This window comes from Perna viridis, chromosome 10, assembly GCF_037379345.1.
Source record: "Perna viridis isolate PV_CMFRI_1.1 ecotype Kerala chromosome 10, ASM3737934v1, whole genome shotgun sequence".
NCBI classification, from domain to species: domain Eukaryota; kingdom Metazoa; phylum Mollusca; class Bivalvia; order Mytilida; family Mytilidae; genus Perna; species Perna viridis.
Genome location: NC_142454.1, coordinates 9809980 through 9831014, shown reverse-complemented (window position 1 = coordinate 9831014; position 21035 = coordinate 9809980). Strand labels below are relative to the sequence as shown.

At 31.5% G+C, this 21035-nt stretch overlaps 1 protein-coding gene across 1 annotated transcript; it reads left to right on the top strand.

The window, feature by feature from the left end:
* Nucleotides 1-1857: 1857 nt before the first annotated feature.
* LOC148604459 (complement C1q-like protein 3) lies at nt 1858-5053 on the top strand. Its single transcript, XM_088548715.1, has 3 exons — nt 1858-2011; nt 2650-2709; nt 4385-5053. Exons 1-3 carry the CDS (start codon nt 1921-1923, stop codon nt 4801-4803), a joined length of 570 nt encoding a protein of 189 aa, XP_088404841.1. The 5' UTR covers nt 1858-1920; the 3' UTR covers nt 4804-5053.
* Nucleotides 5054-21035: the final 15982 nt, after the last annotated feature.

Below are 21035 nucleotides of genomic sequence, written 5' to 3'. Positions count from 1 at the left end.
GAGAGACAAAAAGAGGATAGCTCAGATTTATGGTTGAAATTTCCACTATTTCTTCTTTGGAGACTGTTGTAGCAGTGTAGGTATCTTTACTGCCTTTCCTTTCTACGTCTACCTCTGATAATCAACATTGGATGTAATACATTTTACAGACAAAATCAATGCTGTTATGGGCTTAGTCTGCTGGTACGACAACATATTTGTCATGTATTGTAGACATTTTCTTTGCTACACTGGGTCTTTGAAAACTGATGTAGGAGAGTAATCAAGTGAACCAAGATTTAACCGGAAATCTAAAGAATGTAATCAAGGGACAAAGGGCGGACATGAAAAACACACAATCACAACAAAGAACATAAAGTAATTATTTTAATACATACAATGTAACAAAGGAAATGTGCCACTAAAAACCGGGAGCATGGACCAGGGGGTACACTGATTGCCATACGTTTCAAAACCCCATAGCCTTTACCCACTCTGACAGTGCATCAATGTCTTCTTGTTATATCCATTTCTTGTAGTCCTCTACACCATCCATAAGAACTTCCAAGTTATAATTCCAATATATTTAAAGAGAAACGAATAACAATGAAGATTAATTAAGAGAAAGGACAAAGACAATTAAAGAAAACTTACAGAGGTGTGTCTCATTTCTTAGAAAATTAAATGGCTGCAACTTAAATCAATATCTAAGACTTGTAACCAATGATCCATGTTGTCAAAAGTTGAAAATTGCCGAAATTTCTGTTAAATGATCGAAACACTTATGCAGAACTTATGAACTAATTACGAGACTTAATTATTTCCAACTAAAATGGAAATGTCTCAAACTCAACTCGACACTGCATATGAAAGACAAATAAAATCAACAAAATGCTGTATGGCTAAAGAGATCAGATAAAAAAAATGATAGAGTACTCGATATTTAATTACGAATCTAAACTTTTTGAACAGAAATGGTAATTATCAAGTGATGTCAATTAAAAAAAATTAAGTTTTGAAGAATAATGTTAACTTTATCGTTATAGTGATTTCTATCATTTGGTAAATTTCTTATATTTATATCTAACATTTATTTTTGGTTACGTTAAATTTTAGATAAAATATATAAAAATCTTAATCAGAGGCCAGTAACCATGCAAATGTTTAATTAAATGTATGATACTTTCAAATTGATTTTTACGTTCTTTTTTACGCTGTATTTTATTAATTCTTTGAACAGAGCAAAGATTGTGATTCCAAACAAGTTTATTATTGTCGTGTTTGTGTCAGAGAACTTACCTTTCCACGCAGGTCCTTTTATGTCATTTGCTGTCTTACATTTGACTCCCTGCAGTCTTTCAGTGAACGATCACAGAACCAACAAATATCACCAAGAAACCTTAACTTTAAATACAGAAGGTCAACTGTATACCCTTCATTTGACCAAAACACTTGCTAAGGAGGAACATGCGTCCTCGTGCTGTTGATGTAGTATATGCTTACTTTGCTTTTCTTGAACCAAGCAATAGGTTGCTTATGTAATGTCTGTTGAGAGAATAGGGAACATTTCAAAATATCCATAGAAACAAGATGGCGGAAAAACAATACGTGCAGTGCAAAATTCTTGTAGAAAAAATAAATATGGAAATATTTCGATCTCGGACGTAAGAACGAGAAATAATTGTATGAGAGTTGTGGTACAGAACGACATGAATGAAATGGCAATTTTTTAAAAGGAACTTTGAGTAATTTAAAAGGTAATTAAAAAAAAATGCAAACAGGCTGAGGTAAATTCGAGTATAATAGCAAATTACTTTACTTGTGACTTAAAAGCAAGTATCCCGCTCTTTGTCCAATCATATTCCACTTCCTTTAAACAGACGATATATAACCGTTTGTAACAGATTGGTAGAAGGTAGTGCATTTTCATCTAGTAGAAGTATGGAGTTTGTGAAAATATTCATTGCTTTCTCATGCATATTATTGGCCGGAAATGTTTCAAATGTTCATGGGCGCTGTGATGCCCACCTAGGTAAGTTGTGTCTTTCTTTGTGTCCCGACACTAATTTAAGTTTAAATACTTCACATAAAATTAATTCTTTCGGTTTAAAAAAATGTGTCTAGTTTACTTGCTTTTGTTGGTTTCTATTTTACTATCGTTTGGCAATAAGTCAAGTTAATTATTGAATTATCAAAATATTCGCTATGGATGTTATAACATAGCGAAGTTGATAACATTGTTTATTATTTTGTTTCAACAAAACCTAAGGAAATTTAATGTTTAAAAATATATGCATAAATTTTGCAAATAATTTCGGGGCACTGCGACCGTTTATATAAAAGCATAAAGTAACAATAAGATGCGTATACAAGCATTACTTCTACCAATGTTTTAAAAGTTTTATATAAAAAAAAAATATTTTTTGAAATACAGACAAAATTACGTTTGTAATTTTGTGAAAAGAATTTTTGTCCATCCCCATAAATGTTATTTACGTTGTCAACAATAACGATTTCCAAGAAGACAAATATCGTAGTCGACGTCTGCTAGAATAAGAAATAATTTTGTCATGAAGTGTCCTAAAGATCTACGTAACTATGTTTAAACAATTTTCTAACCATCCAATGGAAGGGTCCACTTTTAACGCCATATTTGCTTCATTATTTCAGAGAAAGCTTTGTTGAATGATCTGGAACAAATGATGTTGAAAGTGAAAGGCACTGGAGGAGGTCTGTTTAAAATAAATTATTGGGTTTTTTCTCGTGATTATGCTTTTATACAATTAAACATCAAACATCTACAGGTCAATATCCTGGATATCCGACATATATGTTAACGGAAATCGACACGTGTCTTGTTTTTTTCCTGTATTTAACAATACAATTATTAATTTTACTAAAATATTAATTAAACATATTGACGTCATTTACAACCATATATAAAGGAAACATTCCTTAAACATGTATTTAAATTTCTAACTGGTTCTAGCACAAATCTTAAGAATTCGTATTCATTTTTCTTTGCAATCATTTGTATTGCGGAGTGCGGACTAAGAAAAAATAATGACTCCATAGTCCCATGTCATGTTAACCAAGATAACATGGGTTGCTCGAAAAAAAGACAGTAAAATCAGGAATCTTGTGTTGAATTAAATAAAAAAAATTATAATAAGAAAATTTGGATTTAATGGCATGGATTATATTTGTCAACAAATCGTTGCGAAAGTAGGTAATCGTTAACCCCAGCAATTTATTATCCCTCGATTTCTTTTTTCTTTTGCATAATTTTGTCACCTTGCGAGTATTTCTCGATGAATGGGAATATAATCACGTTTTATACTTCAAAATCACAGTCAATTAAAGTGTGTATATTCAAACGAAATAATATCTACATATAATAAAATAAGATTTTATTATTAAACCAAGTTTGTTAGCCTGTTTACTAGCAATTTATGTTGATATTTAAATCTTCTTTTTTTACACTTGCCGATTTACAAATTCTAGCATCACAAATTGCTGGTATTAAGGCTTAAAATGTCCTATAATAAAAATTAGTTTTCAAAAATAGTTTAAAAGCAGTTGAATTTTTACAATAAAAGCTTGCATGTGTATCCCCGAAATAAACAGCGCCATTGTCCATAATTGTAGAACTAACTATCAGAAGTCTGTCAATGGACAATTTAAGTTCTTTCTGTTATAAAATTATATTAAAGATAAAATTTTTATAACTTGAAATAAATTAATCTAGTTCAACTTAGAACAAAACCTGATATAGCAAACGTTTACAAGTAAAAAGGTTGTACTTATAAAACATTTTTGTAGGGCAGAAAAAGACAAAGATATACATTTTTATCAAGGATAATTCTTGTAACATTATTTTATCAACATTCTAATAGAACTGTTTTGCTGGAACTCAATGATTCTGTTCAGCATTTTCTACTAAAAATTTTACAATGATTAGCAAATTACAAATAGGACGGTTTCCTAAATCAAAATTATTTAAAAGAAATATAAAAATTGTTTCTGCGTTTACTGACTGTAGTTTCGAATGTTCACCTGACAAAATGTTATAGCATAAAACATAGCATTTTAAGTTATAATATGTTTTTAATATTTAAAACATGCAAAAGTGTAATGTCGTTTATCTAAAATTTGGTGTATATTAAATCACAATTTTCTGATAAATCGTCAAATTCCAAGTCACTTTTATTGAAAAAAAAATACAAAAACATGTTTACCTTACTCAAAACAAGAAAAAAGAAGAAAATAAAATGGTAACTGTTTAATTCTATGATAAAGTGAATAAATTATATTTTACTTCTAATCATCTACATCGTCTAATTTCGTCATGAATTGCCAGATTAATTTTGTATGAAATTCTTTTTTGATGGTATCATTTCCACAGATAATGCACCAAACAACAAGCCAAGAGATATTCCTGCCTTTACAGCCTACAGAAATACTCCACAACCTGTAGATTCAAATACAGTACTAGTGTTCGACAAAACCTGGACAAATAGCGGCAATGCATACAACCCATCGACCGGAATTTTTACAGTAAAAATTGCAGGGCTGTACCATTTTGGAGCCACTATTATGTCATCAAATGACGGGAAAACAATGTTTGTCAGTCTTTACAAAGGCAATTCAAAAATTGCTTCATCATTTGCCAACAATAACGGATATGAGACACTCTCATTCGACTTAGTGTTGAGGTTGGAAGAGGGAGACACGGTGTCAATCAAATCAGGCTATAGTGGACGGACTGTTCATAGTAATATTCACATTTATAGTACCTTCTCTGGCTTTTTGATCTCTTTATAGATGCAGATTGAGCACTTTGTGGTGTTATTGTTTTTTTCTGCTTATTTCTCCTGCTAGTGTTTTGTATTAGTTTTGCAATTTTTAGAAAGTACTTTTATCAGTATTATTAAGTCAAATTAATATCACAAACAAGATTAACGTTCCCACAGTATCATGCAATTATAAACACAGGTGCATAGATGTATGGCACTGACCACCAGTAGTTATTGTTTATTTACTATCTAACTATTAGATTAAAGATATATAAGTTTATAGTCGTTATAAATTAGTTAAGTTTACATTACATGTTTTCATCATATGAAATGTTATTACTAGATTAGGGATTAAGGTTTTTTATAGGGTGTATAGGTTAGTAGTTTTGAGAATGAAAATAAAATCAGATCAAGAGAGAGAAAGAGAGCTTTAACATCAGAGCAATTAACTTCTATATTGTATTAGAACATCAAAATTAATCTTAGTATTGTTGGAGCAAAAAGGGTGACGGTGACAACACATATCATTCAGTACAAAAACCTCTCGCAAAGTAAATTATATAAACCTACATTACTTTACACTAACGTGAAACAAATAGTAGGGCATATATTTTTTAATCAATGCTATCGGGTTTTGATATAGGTGTAAAATGTACGGTAAACAAATAAGATCAATATTGCTTTGGTTTTTCAGAATGCAAATTCTACGAGAAACGAAAAAAAAATTTAAAAAGTTATAAACAAATGCAAGAGAACACTTTATATTATCATGGTAAATTAGGGCAAGCCGAAGTGGACAAAAGTGAGTGTTTTCTAATATTAAAAAAATAATTTCTTTAATATTACCGATTCATTGTTTAATATTACAAACATTGTCTAATATTACAAATCCATTTTTTTAGTAGTAGTCCACCTTAGAATCACGCAATTTTCACTGAAAGTGATTTATTGATGTCAGATATTTTATCCAAATTGGCTTTAAATCAGTTTGATATATAAGAAAAACAATGAATAAAATGAAAAAATGAAAAATGTTTTCACCGTTACCATAGCAACAACCACTCCTTAGCAACCACCAATTTAGGGCCTAATAATCACAAAAATGTCACAATTTGAATGTATTTTTTTATATCTAATGGTAGAAATTTACCAAACTAAATAATTATATTAATGAAGTGTGTCTTATGGAAAATAATTTACAATAAAGTACAAAGTAATCTGATTGGTTAAGATCTGGTTACCATAGCAACCACAATTCTTAATTTTTGACAATTTGAAATATACAAAAGTAGGCTATGTTCAGACCCGTTTTGCTAACAAGAGCAATATCTTATTTCTTTTTTGCTTATTTGGACCTTAAATCACCCCCGTGAAGACTTTCTTCTAAACACTTTTCATACAAAGATTGTCCTGACTATAACTTTTTTTCTTTTGACCTAGACTTCTAATATTTGGTATGTTGGTATATCCTCTCGGGGCAGAGTGTCACGTACTGGAGTGGTTGACCTTTGATCTTGACCTTTAACCTCAAGGTCAAATAACACAAATTTTGGCAAAATATGAAACACAATTTTGTCTGTGCCATTACTTTTTGGTCTTTTTACTTAGATATCTGACCTGTTTGACATTTAAGTAAATCACATCAAGTTAGAGTGTAATGTTCTAGATTGGATGACTTCTGACCTCGGCCTTTGACTCAAAGGTCAAATGACATACAAATTTTGGCCAAATATCATACAAAATTTTGTCCGGGCTATAATTTTCTTTTGTCTTTTTACTTAGACATCTGATATTTGGTATGGGATTATGTTTTCTCATGGCGAGGCGCCTCGTACTATATTGGTTCACATTTGAACTTGATCTTTGACCTCATGGTCAAATAACATCAACTTTTGACTTGCTTTATTTCCATTTACTGATCTTATATGGTTTTAGAGAAGAAGATTTTCAAAATTGCACATGTACATGTGGAAAAATTTAGAATTGTTTCAGGAGCCGTAACTCCTACATAAGTAGACGAATCGTTCCGAAAATGCCGGTATTGGTCAATCTTATGATGTTGAACTATATAACCCTCCAAAAAAGGGAAACAACCTTGGAGTCATCTGCAAAAAATTGCCTTCTGACCTCTATGTTCTATTTTTAGTAACAGGGGTTATGTTTTTGTCATGGATTAAGAATCCCAACATTTATTTTGTGTGGAATACCATACAGAACAATTGTTTTTGAGGAGAATATTTTCAAAGTTGTACATACGAGGAATACCAAAAAAAGCTTTTATAGGGGTCATAACTCCTACATCACTTGTAAATATCGTTTGCAGAACTTCGGCATAGGTTTTCTCTTAATCTTGGACAATATTATCCCCTGCCAGAATTACGCTAAAGGCAACAGTTTTTTAGTTATTTAAAAAAAATGCCTTTAACACCTTTGTAACGGCGGCTATGTTTTTTTTTCACGGATCATAAATCCCAACAGTAATTTTGTGCACAATTATCAAGAGGAGGAGAATTTCGAAAATTTGTCGTTGAAATGGACGCCAAGTGATGGCATAAGCTTACTTGGCCTTCAGCAAGGAGAGCTAAAAATAACAAATCTTTCTTTACTGGCCTGTTACCCTACATCTATTACTTGTAGCTGTCTAGAAACTATGCGAGAACCAAACATGGATAACCTAAAATTATACATTTCATCTTTAATGGCATATAAATTGCATAATTGTGAAATGCGAACTACTTTAGTTTATAGTCAACAAGTTTCTACTTATTATTGGCCATACATAAAATCAGAAGTAAACTTTAATACTGTCAATAAAATGTAAAATATAGGTCGCAGACTTCGTTTGGATGCTGATTCAATATCCTAATGTATCCGTTTATGACTTCAGTTATATAATCCTGCCTTTTATAGTTAATAAGGTATGATACCAAAAGTACTAAATTGTGATGTTTTTACAAAAAATTAAGTTTTTTGTCTTCTTTGTCATTTTGCTTTATATATTATTCCCTATAATCAACTATGCTGGAACACAGACATTAACATGTACGTAGATTTATAAGAGAAATACATTTAGAAGGACCTAGATAACTAGAGGCTCAAGAGATCTTGAATCGCTCACCTGGTTAACCATTTGCTTATTTGAAAAACTTGAGGAATGAGACAGGCTAAGTTAAAATAAACTAAATTGTCCAATGCAGGAAATGCTTTTCATAACATTTTTATGACCTGAACCAGAATTTTGCTAAATGCAACAATTTTTGAATTTTGTTTCTAAAACCTGTCTTATGACACCTAAGTTCCATTTTTAGTATAAGCGGCCATATCTATTCACGGATTAAAAATCACAACAGTCATTTTGAGCACAATACACTAAAGAACTATTATGCTTATTTTCATTCAATGATCTTAAATGGTTTTAGAGAAGATTTTCAAAGTTGTACATGTGAAAATAAAACAACAAAAAAACTATTTCAGGGGTCGTAACTCCTACATTAGTCAATGAATGGTTTTGAAAACTGCGGCATAGGTCTTTCTCATGATGCTTAACAATTTTTACCCGTGCCAGAAATTTGGTAAAGGCAACGGTTTTTGAGTTATTTGCAAAAAACTGCCATCCGACCCCTATATTCTATTTTTAGTAATGGCGGCCATGTTTTTTCATGAATCAACAATCCCAACTGTCAATTTGTGTGGGATACCATAAGGAACATATAAGCTAACTTTCATTGAATTCTGTGATGTGAAATATTGCATGAAATCAGTCATTTAAACCAAAACTTAAACTAAAATTGTGTATGTCATTTAACCATAAGGTCAAAGGTTATGTACAAAAGTTACACACCTTGGTACATGACACTAAACCTTGGCGTGAAATACCCACATACCAAATGTCAGATATCTTAGTAAAAAGGCAAAAAAGTTATGGCTCAGGCAAATTTTGGGGTGATATTTTGCCAAAATGTGTATCTTATTTGACCATGAGGTTGACAGGTTAAATTCAGGTAAAATTTCATCAATTCTGGTACGCAACACTCCACCTTGAGAGGATATTCCAACATACTAAATATTAGAAGCCTAGGTCAAAAGAAAAAAAGCGTTATGGTATGGACAAATTTTGTATGAATGGCGTCAAACTATGGTATGTTATTTGAACATGAGGTCAAAAGTCAAGTTCAAATGCCAACCTCCCTAGTATGTGATGCCTGGCCTTCAGGTTTTATAATCCCATACCAAATATCAGATGTCTAAATGAAAAGACTAAACAAATTTAGCCCAGACAAAATTTTGTATGGTATTTGGCCAAAATTTTGTATGTCATTTGACCTTGGAGTCAAAGATCAAGGTCAAAAGTTATCCTATCTTAAACATTACACTCTACCTTAATGTGATTTACTTACATACAAAAAATCAGATATCTGGGTAAAAGACAAAAAACGATATGGCCAAGACAAAGCTTTTTATGGTATTTTGCAAAAACTTTAATGTTATTTGTCCTCAGGGCCAAAGGTCAAGGGTCACCTACCTAAAACATTACTCCCTGCCTTGATGTGATATACTTAAATGCCAAAGATCATATATCTAAGCAAAAAGACAAAATAATAATGGCACAGACAACATTATGTATCATATTTTGCCAAAATTTGTGTTATTTGACCTTGAGGTTAAAGGTCAAGGTCAAAAGTCTACCACTCTGTTATGCAACAATTTACCCTGAGAGGATATACCAACATACCAAATATTAGAAATCTAGGTCAAAAGACAACAAAGTTATGGTCTGGACAAAGTTTGTATGAAAAACGTTACATCTATTACACATCCATGCATACATTTAATTAATATCTTCTTGCTCTTGTTAGCAAAACATAGCCTATTTTAGTACATTTCAAATTGTCAAAAATTAAGAATTCTGGTTGCTATGGTAACCAGATCTAAACCAATTAGATTGTTTTGTACTTTATTATAAAGTGTTTTTCTTAAGACATAGCTCATTAATATGATTAAGTAATTTGACAAATTTCCACCATTAGATATAAAAAATACATTCAAATTGTGATGTTTTTGTGTTTTTTTAGGCCCAAAATTGGTGGTTGCTAAGGAATGGTCGTTGCTATGGTTACAGTGAAAATATTTTTCATTTTTTTATATTAATTTATGTTTTGCCATTAAATCCTACATATTGCAAGTCAATTTGGTTCAAATGTCTGACATCGATAAATCACCCACTGCATGATTCTTAGATGGACTGCTACTTAATATAAAAATATTACAAATTCATTTTTTAATATTACAAATTTGATTTCTAATATTACCAAACCCTTTTTGATATTAAAAAATCATTTTTTGATATTAAAAATTTAATTGAGTTTCTAATATTTAAAAACGATTTTTTAATACTAGAAATTGATTTTCTTATATTAGAAAATGGATTTGTTGTATTCAATTACGATTTTAAATGTGAGAAAATCATTTTGTAATATCAAAAATGTATTTTCTAATATTACAAAATATTGGTTTTACTAGTAACTGAAAAATGAAACAGTGATTAGGATAACAGAACAGAAGAACGCTGATATGGGTGAGTAAAAAGAAGAACGGATATGTGGGTGACTGAAAAGGGGAATTTTGATGTTGGTGACTTAAAAGGAAGACAGTGATGTGAGTAACTGAAAATGTTGGTAAATGCAAGGCGAATAGAGAATTTGGAAATTGAAAAGTAGTCTTATAGCTTAGTTAAAAGGAAAACAATGATTCCATCAGAAAAAAAGAACTAAATCAATCGTTAAGTATGATAAGCACTTCGTTCTCTTTCATAATATAACAGCTAGTTAAAAATACCACTACTTGAACACTGAGTACAAGCTACTCAAACACATTAGTTGAAGACAAACTTATAGGTTAATATCATACATAATTGACCGCTATTATGTACTAAAAGACAGTGTCCAAAAGAGCATACAGGTGTTCTGTGGTAGCTACGTAGGACACATTGGTATAATTTAGGGCAGATTTCGTCATAAAGAGCTATTTAAACTACTCGGTAGCCTACCTAAATTTGTATTGAAATTGGAACCGGTCTTTTTCAACTAACTGTGATTTGCATGAATATACACGAACTAGGTAATAAAATTGAATCATGATGTTTTTGAACTCCTTTTGGGGTTTATTTTTCTTCTTATGAACCATTTCGGCACTGACATGTTTACTTCAGTTGTTTTTTCTGATCATTTTTTCGAAGGTCTTTTCCCTTTAAATAATAGATGATATAATCTTGCTTTTCACAGACCGGAAATTTTCCTAAGTTTCTTAATGGAGACATTATAATACTGTTAGAACAGCCATGTTACACATAACATACTAAAGTAAAAAAAACTAAGATGACTAATTAGGGCTGCCAAAGAGCGTCTAGATTGGTATCAAATAAGTCTATAACCGGGCGCGGCATGTCCATAATAACTGAAATATTGTTTTATTATGATCATTCTTAGTCGGTGATTTATTTCTGGATGAAGCAAAATTCAAACATTGTTGATTTTGACTATTTTATCTCACTGCGGACTGGAAACAAATCTACATGTTATAGTCTAATAATTTTCATTGGCAGATTAAATAAAGTAAGCTAAAGTTTAATTTCAGATAAACATTCTGTTAGGTGCTAATCGAATCAAACACAAAATTTATCAAAATTTGTAGTGTTTTAGTGTTTTTTTTCTATTTAACTCAACCTTCGTTATGTCCCTTCTAAGAAAACCAAATAATCTGAATGCGGAGAGGTAAAATCCATGGACAAAACAAAATTAGGAACAATATATATATATACTACAAACGCCAACCAAGATACTATTTTGGAAACATAGATAACTGTCATTCTAAACTCATTTGTTATCGGATGATTAAATCTCATGCTAGAATAATGAGTTTTCTTATTGTATTTGTGCACCTAGTCCAAAATATAACGAGACGGCTATGTAATATCTATGCAATATTGCCTTCTTGTGACACCAATAAAATAAAAATGCATACACCAAATCTGTGTACTAGGCTTTTATCTAATGATCCATTGTGTGAAGCTTGAGAACAATAAGGATTAACATTTATAACAAGTATCTGTTTAACAACATATGATTCAGTACATTTAATAGTTAACAAGATGTAGATATTGAATTGAATTAGATATTAAAATATTTGTTTTAATCATTGAAATGTAAAACACGGAACTCAACGGATTATCAAAAAATAATTTTGTTTTATTTGTTATGAGCCTTTTGGGTGAGATAGGTTATTTCCCCTAGACTAACTTGTTATTCTGACGTTATTAACGTCGATTGATCCGCAGTACCCAAATTCAAAATATTTTAAACTAAGTAAGGATTTGAAAATGGAATAAAGTTTAATTTTGACGGGAATATTTTAGAAATTTAAGGATCGCTTTTGATTTTCGACCAAATTAGGCTTGCTCACAATGGTACAGTGAGATTTCAAATTCATCTCGAAGTCTATTTTATGGATCATTAAAAGTATAATTTGGATTGGAAAAATATTTATCAAAATTACAAGAAAATCTTAGAGTATGGATAACAAAGAGTAATCAAGGGAACCAAAGTTATGGCGGCAAACATCCAAACATATCGACAACAATAGGATTACTCTCAATATGTAATGTTGAGATGTATAAACGGTTGTCATTGTTAATTAAGCCTTATTGTTCTAATTCTAGAATTATTTGTTATTTATTGTTTTTATGTTTGGTGATGATGGATGTGCTTCATGTATGTTTAATAATGTTATAAAGTTATTTTTCGTATTGTTTCAATGTATCTGTTTTAATTCATATATGTAATTTATTAGGTATAAATTATGTTTCGTTTTGTTTTGCTCGTGTAACATGTATTCCGTGTCTGAGATAACTAAATAAAATCTTTCAAAGTGTATAAAAGTTGGTTATTTTTCATATTTAAGTATACTTTGAAGTTCAAATTATTTGACGTATAGAATCAAAACATCTGTCTATTAAATATCACGAGAATGGATATGGGGAATATGTCAAATAGACAACCCCAACGAGATGAAAAATGTCAGCTCCAGGCCACGCATTTGTTTAAGAGTAATCAAGGGAACCAAGGTTATAGCGGTAATCAAAAGAATGTAATCCAGGGACAAAGACCAGACATGAAAAACAGACATACACAACAAAGAACATAAAGTAACTAAAATCATACATACAAAGTAACAAAAGTAAATGAGCAACTCGGACTCCAATAAAAACTGGGAGCATGGACAAGGTGCACCTATTGTAGGGTAAGCGTCCTCTGCATTTCTAGAAACACCCGCCGAGTTGCTCATAAAAATCAAGTCCGGGGTAGGCAAATGAGGAAAGGCAAACCATGACCCGTTGAATAAATCAGTTCTCATGGTGCTGATGGATACATCATAACGATCCACGAGTTCATGATGACGACCTTAAAACTTCTGTAGTGATGACTTCAATCTTGTAGTAATGAATGAATAGATACCCTCACACTACAGGGCAGGCGAAATAGTTTCCCCAAGATACTCCAGAAACATAAAAGAAAACTAAAAGTGAAAACGCGACAATACACACAGATGCCAAAAATTTCTTAATTGGGGACAGACGCATAAAAAACGGCAGGATCACATTCCTACCCCTTTAAAATCTGGGCACTGTGGAAGAATATTGCACAATTAAACAAACCTAAAAATCAGGCCTGATTCCCTTGTTAAAACAGAAGTAAAGAACAAAAAATTATTAAACCATACACAAATGTGCAATCAAGGTACTACTAGCAGTTAATTGACATACCAGCTCCAGACCAGTTTGAACCTACAAAAAGTCGTAACCAAATCATATGTAATATCAATCCTATTTCTTCTCATGCGAGGTTGAGAATATTGGTACATCAGAAACACAACCCGTGTCATGCCGGAAACTAAAGTGTGTTAGATTCTATGTAAAGACTATGAGCGAATCATTGTTTATACCAAAAATGCTATCTTTAACGATTTGATCATAACTTAGTACCTTAGCTAATTCAACGGTTTAGTTAACTTATTGGGTGAATATCGATCTTTCCATGATTTGTGAATAATATAATCATAAAAATATAGGGGAGGATACCCGCCCGTATTAATCATTTACAAGCACATCTGTTGTTCCTTGTTTAATATCGGTCGAAAAACTTTGTGAATGTTTTTACAGGCTTTTGATTTCGAAAACTTTTATGTAGTAATTTCTCATTTTTTCAAGACATTTTTTTCGTTAAAACACGAAACATTGCAAATACAAGCAAATGGAACCAGTTGTGAACACCATATGAGGTAGGTCTGGGGACGTCACCATTTATTTATGTAAAATGTTCACGTCACGTTCAGTCAAAGACCGTTACTAATGGTTTCCTAAGTAAAACAGAGAAAAAATGTCAAGTCTGTCGTATTGGTAACTAATAATAGAGCATTTTGTGAATGAGAGCAATTCTTTTTTAATTTTTTTATTTCTTTTTGAGTATAGTCAGGCTTTAATTAAGACCTGACTAAGGTGTTACAGAGTCTTTACTATAGATCAAATTTAATACAAAAAAGATGGCAAATATTCTAAATATTCACCATCAATTACACACACTTTCACTTTCATTTTTCATTCATCCTTGATTTGATACTTAACAGAAACAAACAAATGGTTTTGTTCAAATTGAATAAAAACATTTAAACTAAGAATAGATTCACGAAAAATTGGAAAGTAGCCATAAATTGAGAAATAAAACTCTCAATTTCTGTTGGTATATCAGCTTACTCATGACAGCTGGTCATGCAATATACTTACAGTATAAAGCATTACAAGGAATTTCGTGATCAGCATGATGATTACAAGGCTATTCATAGCTGTCTGTAGTACTTTGTTGGCTGAGACATCTCTTAAGGTTCATGGGCAATGTACCCCAAAACTAAGTAAGTTCAGAGAAGTTTTACACTTCATTTTGAATTTTGATATTTGATGATGTTTTGATGCACATTACTAGTCAATAAAAAACACAAAAAGTCAGTTTTAAAGACTCCCTGTCCTTCAAAAAGTGTATAAGCAATGTGTGCTTTTATCAATTTTACATGTCCTTAAATGTCAAATTTGTTCGCGATAGGTTTTAATTCATTATTGCATTTCCAAATCAGGAAAACACCACAAAACGTAGTTATTGACGATCTACACACTACAATAACTTCAAGCAAATTTTAAACTCGATTTATATTAACAAATTGCATATATTTCCCTACGGAATCCCTTGAGGGACATTTTGACCTAATAGTCCTGAACGTTGGGGACTAAATTTGGCATTCGATTCATGTTTGATAAATAAAAAGAATGGTGGATTGAATAAGTCAGTGATTGTTACTCGAATAATTTTTCTGGTTTAGTTTCAATCTGTAAAACCAAATTTCGACTCAAAAAATTATGTAAGAGGATATAACCACCTATTTAAAACATCGGTTAATACTTTTTATTATATAGATATCATTGATTTACCGAATGTTCCCAGTGTAAAAAAAATCGATAATTCACCCTGTGAAATAAATTCGGTGGTTGATTGGAAAGAGTGAATAACCAAAAAATATATCACTCGTGCAAAGAACGCATAAAGATTTATCTCATGTTCGGAACAAGTTCCGCAAACTCTAAATCTAGGCGTTCTTCCACACTCGTGATCATATTTTGATATTCACTCTTTCCAATTAATCATCCTATTAGTCAGCAGTAGTTAAAATATTATTTACTATTCATTTGTTATTAGTTAATAATTTTATCACTTATTTTAATGAAATCGGTTAATTCCTTTTTTCTTGAATACTTAGAATTAGTTTGTAATACAAACGAAGTCGGCTCCATTCGAATGAAGTATGGCTTGTCTATTGTCATTCATATTAGATATCTATTAACATTCATCAAAGGACTTTGACCAATATGAATTATTTCCTTTTAACAAATTAGTCGTAACAAATAAATCAAAATAGTTATTGGATCACATGTACGTAAAGGGGTTCCGTAATTTACAGTCAAAGATTCTGAAAAAGAAAAAAAAGTTTTATATACATGATTTGTTCTTTTTTTTCAGTAAAGGTTTTATTCAATGACTGTTGCAGATGATTGGGAGATTAAAAGGTCTGTGTAAAATTTGTTTAAAGTATCATAAATAATATAACATATGACCAGAAACATTTGGGCATTACATCTAAAAAGCCTTTCTATTAAGGAAATCCGTAAACTACGCGCTGCAGAAATGTTGTATCCTATTTACATATTGTAATGCGCACACATTTACTATTTTTTATGACGCCAAAGTTTTACATAAATCACAATAATATCTCCATGACGTCTTTTCTAATGTCCATACCGTACACGACATTGTGGTGCATGGGTATAGGACTATTCCTCATTAAAAACTGCTAATTTTAAAATAAAATAAATCAAACTCATCTTTGTAAGTACATTTTTGTAAGTACTACGTTTGAAACAAAAAATAAATACAGTTAAACGTAAGTGCAAATTATGTCTCGACAGTAGTATACGTCCATCTCTCTACTCGAGGCTACGTGTGTACTAATTTGTGTCTTCTTGGTACAATTTGTTATTTCTACACATAATGTATGTAATAAGTATGCCTCTAACAACGTATATTTGTTTTTGTTTTACCATCAAAATTTATTTGGCAATGTGGTCTAAATCAAAGGATATCATGAACAATAAAAATTACTATTGTCCGCTTCCGTATCCTAGTATTCACTGATTTCATAAAAGTAATTTAAATAATACAGAATTTAATTACCTCTTGTACATTTCTTCTGTTTTCATTACGTATCTTAAAATTGTGTATTTGCATGTCAACATGAATCGTGAAGTTTCGAAACAATTTTTTTTTACTTTTGATATGTTATGTTAATGCAACTATTTTGTCATCAAATGACGGGAAATCATTTTTTAAACCTTGTCCATAACCACTGTAGTATTGCATCAGGATGGACCAACGATTATGTCCAAGAAACGTTTTCATTCGATGTAGTATTAAAGCTGGCGATACAATATCAATCAAATCCGGCTTTAATGGGCGTAAGGTTCATAGTAACGGTGATAAATACTCCACATTCCCTAGATTTTAATTTCTTTATAAAATAAAAGTATAAACAGGATAATGTTTTTTTGAGTGATTGAAAAATGTTCGTGACTAAAATCAAGATGTATTTTAACAAAGTGTTCTGTACAAAAAAAAACCTAGCTTAATAAGAGAAATTTGAAAGCACGCAAATAATTTTTGAAAACGGAATTGTAAGTTTGTCAATTTAAAAAAGACCATTATTTGATGAAACTCTAATAAAAATGTAGGAATACCAAAACGTAAAATGAGGGGAATCCGAGATAAAAAAAAAAACACACCTAAGTGGAAAACAACAAAAAAGACAGAACTGTCCACAGTTTATGAAAATAATTATGTACTTTCTTTTGATTTCTAATCCGTGACGATGTTTGAATCAAATTTATTTCTCGTTGATAAAAAAAAATGTTAACTTGTACATTTATATTCATATCAAATACTTCTCTGTGAATTAAAGTTAGTTTGAAAAACAATAAAAGGTAGGTGTGTGTGTGTGTGTGGTTTTTCTTAAGAACCCACCTTTTATCATGTATAAACTAATGTTTGCCATCTTAAAATCATTAAACTGACTAAGAACAATTTGAAACCAAACCTCACACACGTTTGCTATGAAATTATCATAAATAATGCAATAGTCAAAATATAGGATATTATTATATAGATAGCAGTGTTTTTATCGAATGTTCCCAGTGTAATTGATTTCGACAATTCACACTCAGAAATAAATTCGGTAATTTCATTCTCGCGCTTTCTTCCCCCAAAACGACACAACTTCGATATCAATTCGCTAATCATAGAATTTAAAATTCATTTTGAATATATCGATAAATTATGAAGAAAATCTATATAATAAATATGATAATCAATTGGTTATTGTGAATGTCAGTAATTCTCATTGACTTTTGAATGACACCTTATGATCTGAATGAAAAAGTAGTTATGCTAAAGTTAAAATCGGGGGAAATTAAAAAAGGCACACAAAAAAACTGACTAGTTGTACCACAATCGCCTGTACCTGACTAATACGAGAGAGAGAGAGAGAGAGAGAGAGAGAGAGAGAGCTTTGATGACAGGTAGATGGCGTTTGTCATGCTGGCAAATGAGACTGAAATACGTGGTAACGAAAACAGAACTTTAAATGTGACCAACTTAATTCTTACCCCATTTTCGTAGAAGCTTTTTTGTAAGCCGTAGTGTGCTATATAGACAATTGTTTAAATTTCCAACAAACCCAGAAATTATGGGATATTATTCCATAAGCTTTGCAGCAGCTTGAATGTTACTACGAATAAATACATTGTCGGCAAGGGGAATCGTAGCCACAGTAAATTTACATTAACAAGGTGTGGGGGAGTCTGATATTTGAATGCCTCAAAACTTTTCATTATAAGGTAATCGATTGACCTCTCACGCTTTTACAGAGGGAGTTTTATGTCAACTTTTTTTCCGATGTGTCAAAATCATCTGCGTATAGTGTTTGCAATCACATCTCAAACGTTTATTAGAGATTGCCGAAACTATGCGAACTTTTTGTACCGTGATATGGTTATAATGCTACAGTATGGTTATGACAACAAAAAATTTATGGTCGTCACCATGAACTCGCTGGGCGTTATGGTGTACCTATATGCAAGATGTATGTGTCTATTTTCCCTTGTTTAATCGTTATCCTTGAATTATGTTCTTTTTAATTATCGTTCTTTCCAATATTTGATAAAAAAAAATGTTTGCATTCTGGGATTGCTATTGTCAAAACAAAATTTACAAGTACGCTGCAACGGCGCTCCGTTGTTTACGTGAACGAAATTTGAATATCAAACATTATGATATAAGTTAAATAAAATCTATATGATATATAATGTAGTCAGAAATAAAAATATGTTTGTGAAATTTGTGGTTTTGGACTACATTGAATTAAAAAAAAAACTGTACATTATAGTATTCTTGTGTTCAATCGATATCATATTAGACATTACTTAAACATTACATCACCCTCTTTTAAATTATCAATAATGATAAATAAGTTACAAACTATCAATATTCCGGAACAGAATGCAAATGACATGAGAAGTTTTCTCGCATATTTTATTAAATTACCTTTCACAAAAACTAAAACGTTTTGTCTTTGGTTCACTTCAAAATGAAAAAAAAATGCATAAAATGAATGTAGATCTTAATAAGAATATTCAAGTCCTACTAAATGTGTATTCAAAATTTCGAATAAATATCACGTTAATGGCGGTCATTATAAAATTATGAAATATTTAGACATTCCATGATCCAAATAAGAAGTAACTTACCATTATCAGTCTTCTTTGACAAATTTTCTCATTGTATTAATCGGGGGTCTGAAATTTCCTGGTCTTGCATTTTCTAGCGGTGCTTTTTTCCTCATTTTTAGCCAGTCTAAGACGCAAAGTCGAATATTTTATTACAACGCCGAATTTGGAAGACGTCATTAAACTTTTTATTGTGACTACACGAACGTCGCGGGTTTTACCCCAGCCGTCGGCGCGATAAAGATATCTCGTAGGCTAAAATTGGAATATGTCTCTTTAGTGAGAAATGTTTATTCCAATTCACGCATATGCTTTTTCGTTATAAGAGTCATAAGAGTGGGCCTAAGTCCGAAACATGCGACGTTTTTAATCTCACAAAAGAACAATACAAAGGTAAAGCAGAAAGCAGTCAGTCTTATATTGGCTTACAAATTTAATAATAAAAGTGAGAAAACACCTTAACCCCGCCAGCAATTGCAAGAAGTGGAAATGTTTTAACAATGATTTTCAAAGCAAAAAGAAAATTTTGGGTATTGGATACATCGCATCTACCCCCATAGAACTTGAGATAAAGGATACTACAGACACCGTAAAGTCAGCCTCATATCTTGACCTACACTTAGAAATCGATGGTAAAGGAAAACTATTTACCAAACTTTACGACAAACGTGATGACTTTTCATTCAAAATTGTCAATTTTACTTTCATCTATGGCAACATCCCTTCAGCACCCGCGTAAGGAGTGTTCATATCACAACCCATACGTTATGCCAGAGCTTGCCGAGACTACGCAGACTTTTTGTATCGCGCTAGAATTCTAATAAACAGGCTTCTGGAGCAGGGTTATATTGCTACAAGATTGAAGTTATCACTACAAGTTTTATGGCCGTCATCATGAACACGTGGATCGTTACGGTGTATCCATCTGCGCCATGAAAACTGATTTGTTCAACGTGTCATAGTTTCCCTTTCCTCTTTCGTCTACCCGCACTTTTTATGATCAACTCGGCGGGTGTTTCTAGAAAAGCAGAGGAGGCTTACCCTACCGGTGCACTTGGTCCATGCTCCCAGTTTTAAGTGGAGTTCGAGTTGTTCATTTGCTTTTGTTACTTTGTATATATGATTTTAGTTACTGTATGTTCTTTGTTGTAAATGTCTGTTTTCCATGTCTGGTCTTTGTCCCTGGATTACATTCTTTTGATTACCGCTAGAACCTTGGTTCCCTTGATTACTCCTTCAATTGTATAATATAATATTCTTAAATTTTGAAAGTATAGAAATTCATTGCATTCAAATCAACGTTCCCTTTAATTTGAGCTACAAAAGTTTGTTAACTCTATACACGTATTTACACGAAAAAATAGCTAGTTCTAATAAGATTTGATATATATAGCTCAGTCTTCCTCATAAATAAAGAATTAATCATATTAAAGTTTAGATGAAAGATTTTATCTTTGTGAATTGATCTTATCCAAAAGGGTGAACAGCGTTTAGTCATATCCTTTTATTCCCGCTATATACCGGTAGATGCAGTTGTGTCTTTAAACAATCCTAGATTCAAAGGCTTATAACCACATCAAGAACTTGAGATACACGACACTAGATACACTATGAAGTCAGCTTCATATTTTAACGTACTCTTAGAGAATAATGGAAAGGGGAATCTCATGACCTCGTTCCGTATTGTCAACTTTCCTTTCATTTGTGGCAACATCACCTGCATGCTCTAACATTTATTAGACATTGCCAAACAATGCGAACTTTTTGTGCCTGCTGGAGTTATGTGGCTGCATTTAAATCATCACAACAAAATTTATGGTCGTCAACAT

Excerpts from the sequence above, each read along its gene's own strand:
- LOC148604459 (XM_088548715.1), top strand. The coding sequence starts at position 1,921 with ATGGAGTTTGTGAAAATATTCATTGCTTTCTCATGCATATTATTGGCC. Across the intron at positions 2,012-2,649 it reads GCGCTGTGATGCCCACCTAG|AGAAAGCTTTGTTGAATGAT; the intron begins GTAAGTTGTGTC and ends TCATTATTTCAG. Across the intron at positions 2,710-4,384 it reads AGTGAAAGGCACTGGAGGAG|ATAATGCACCAAACAACAAG; the intron begins GTCTGTTTAAAA and ends TCATTTCCACAG.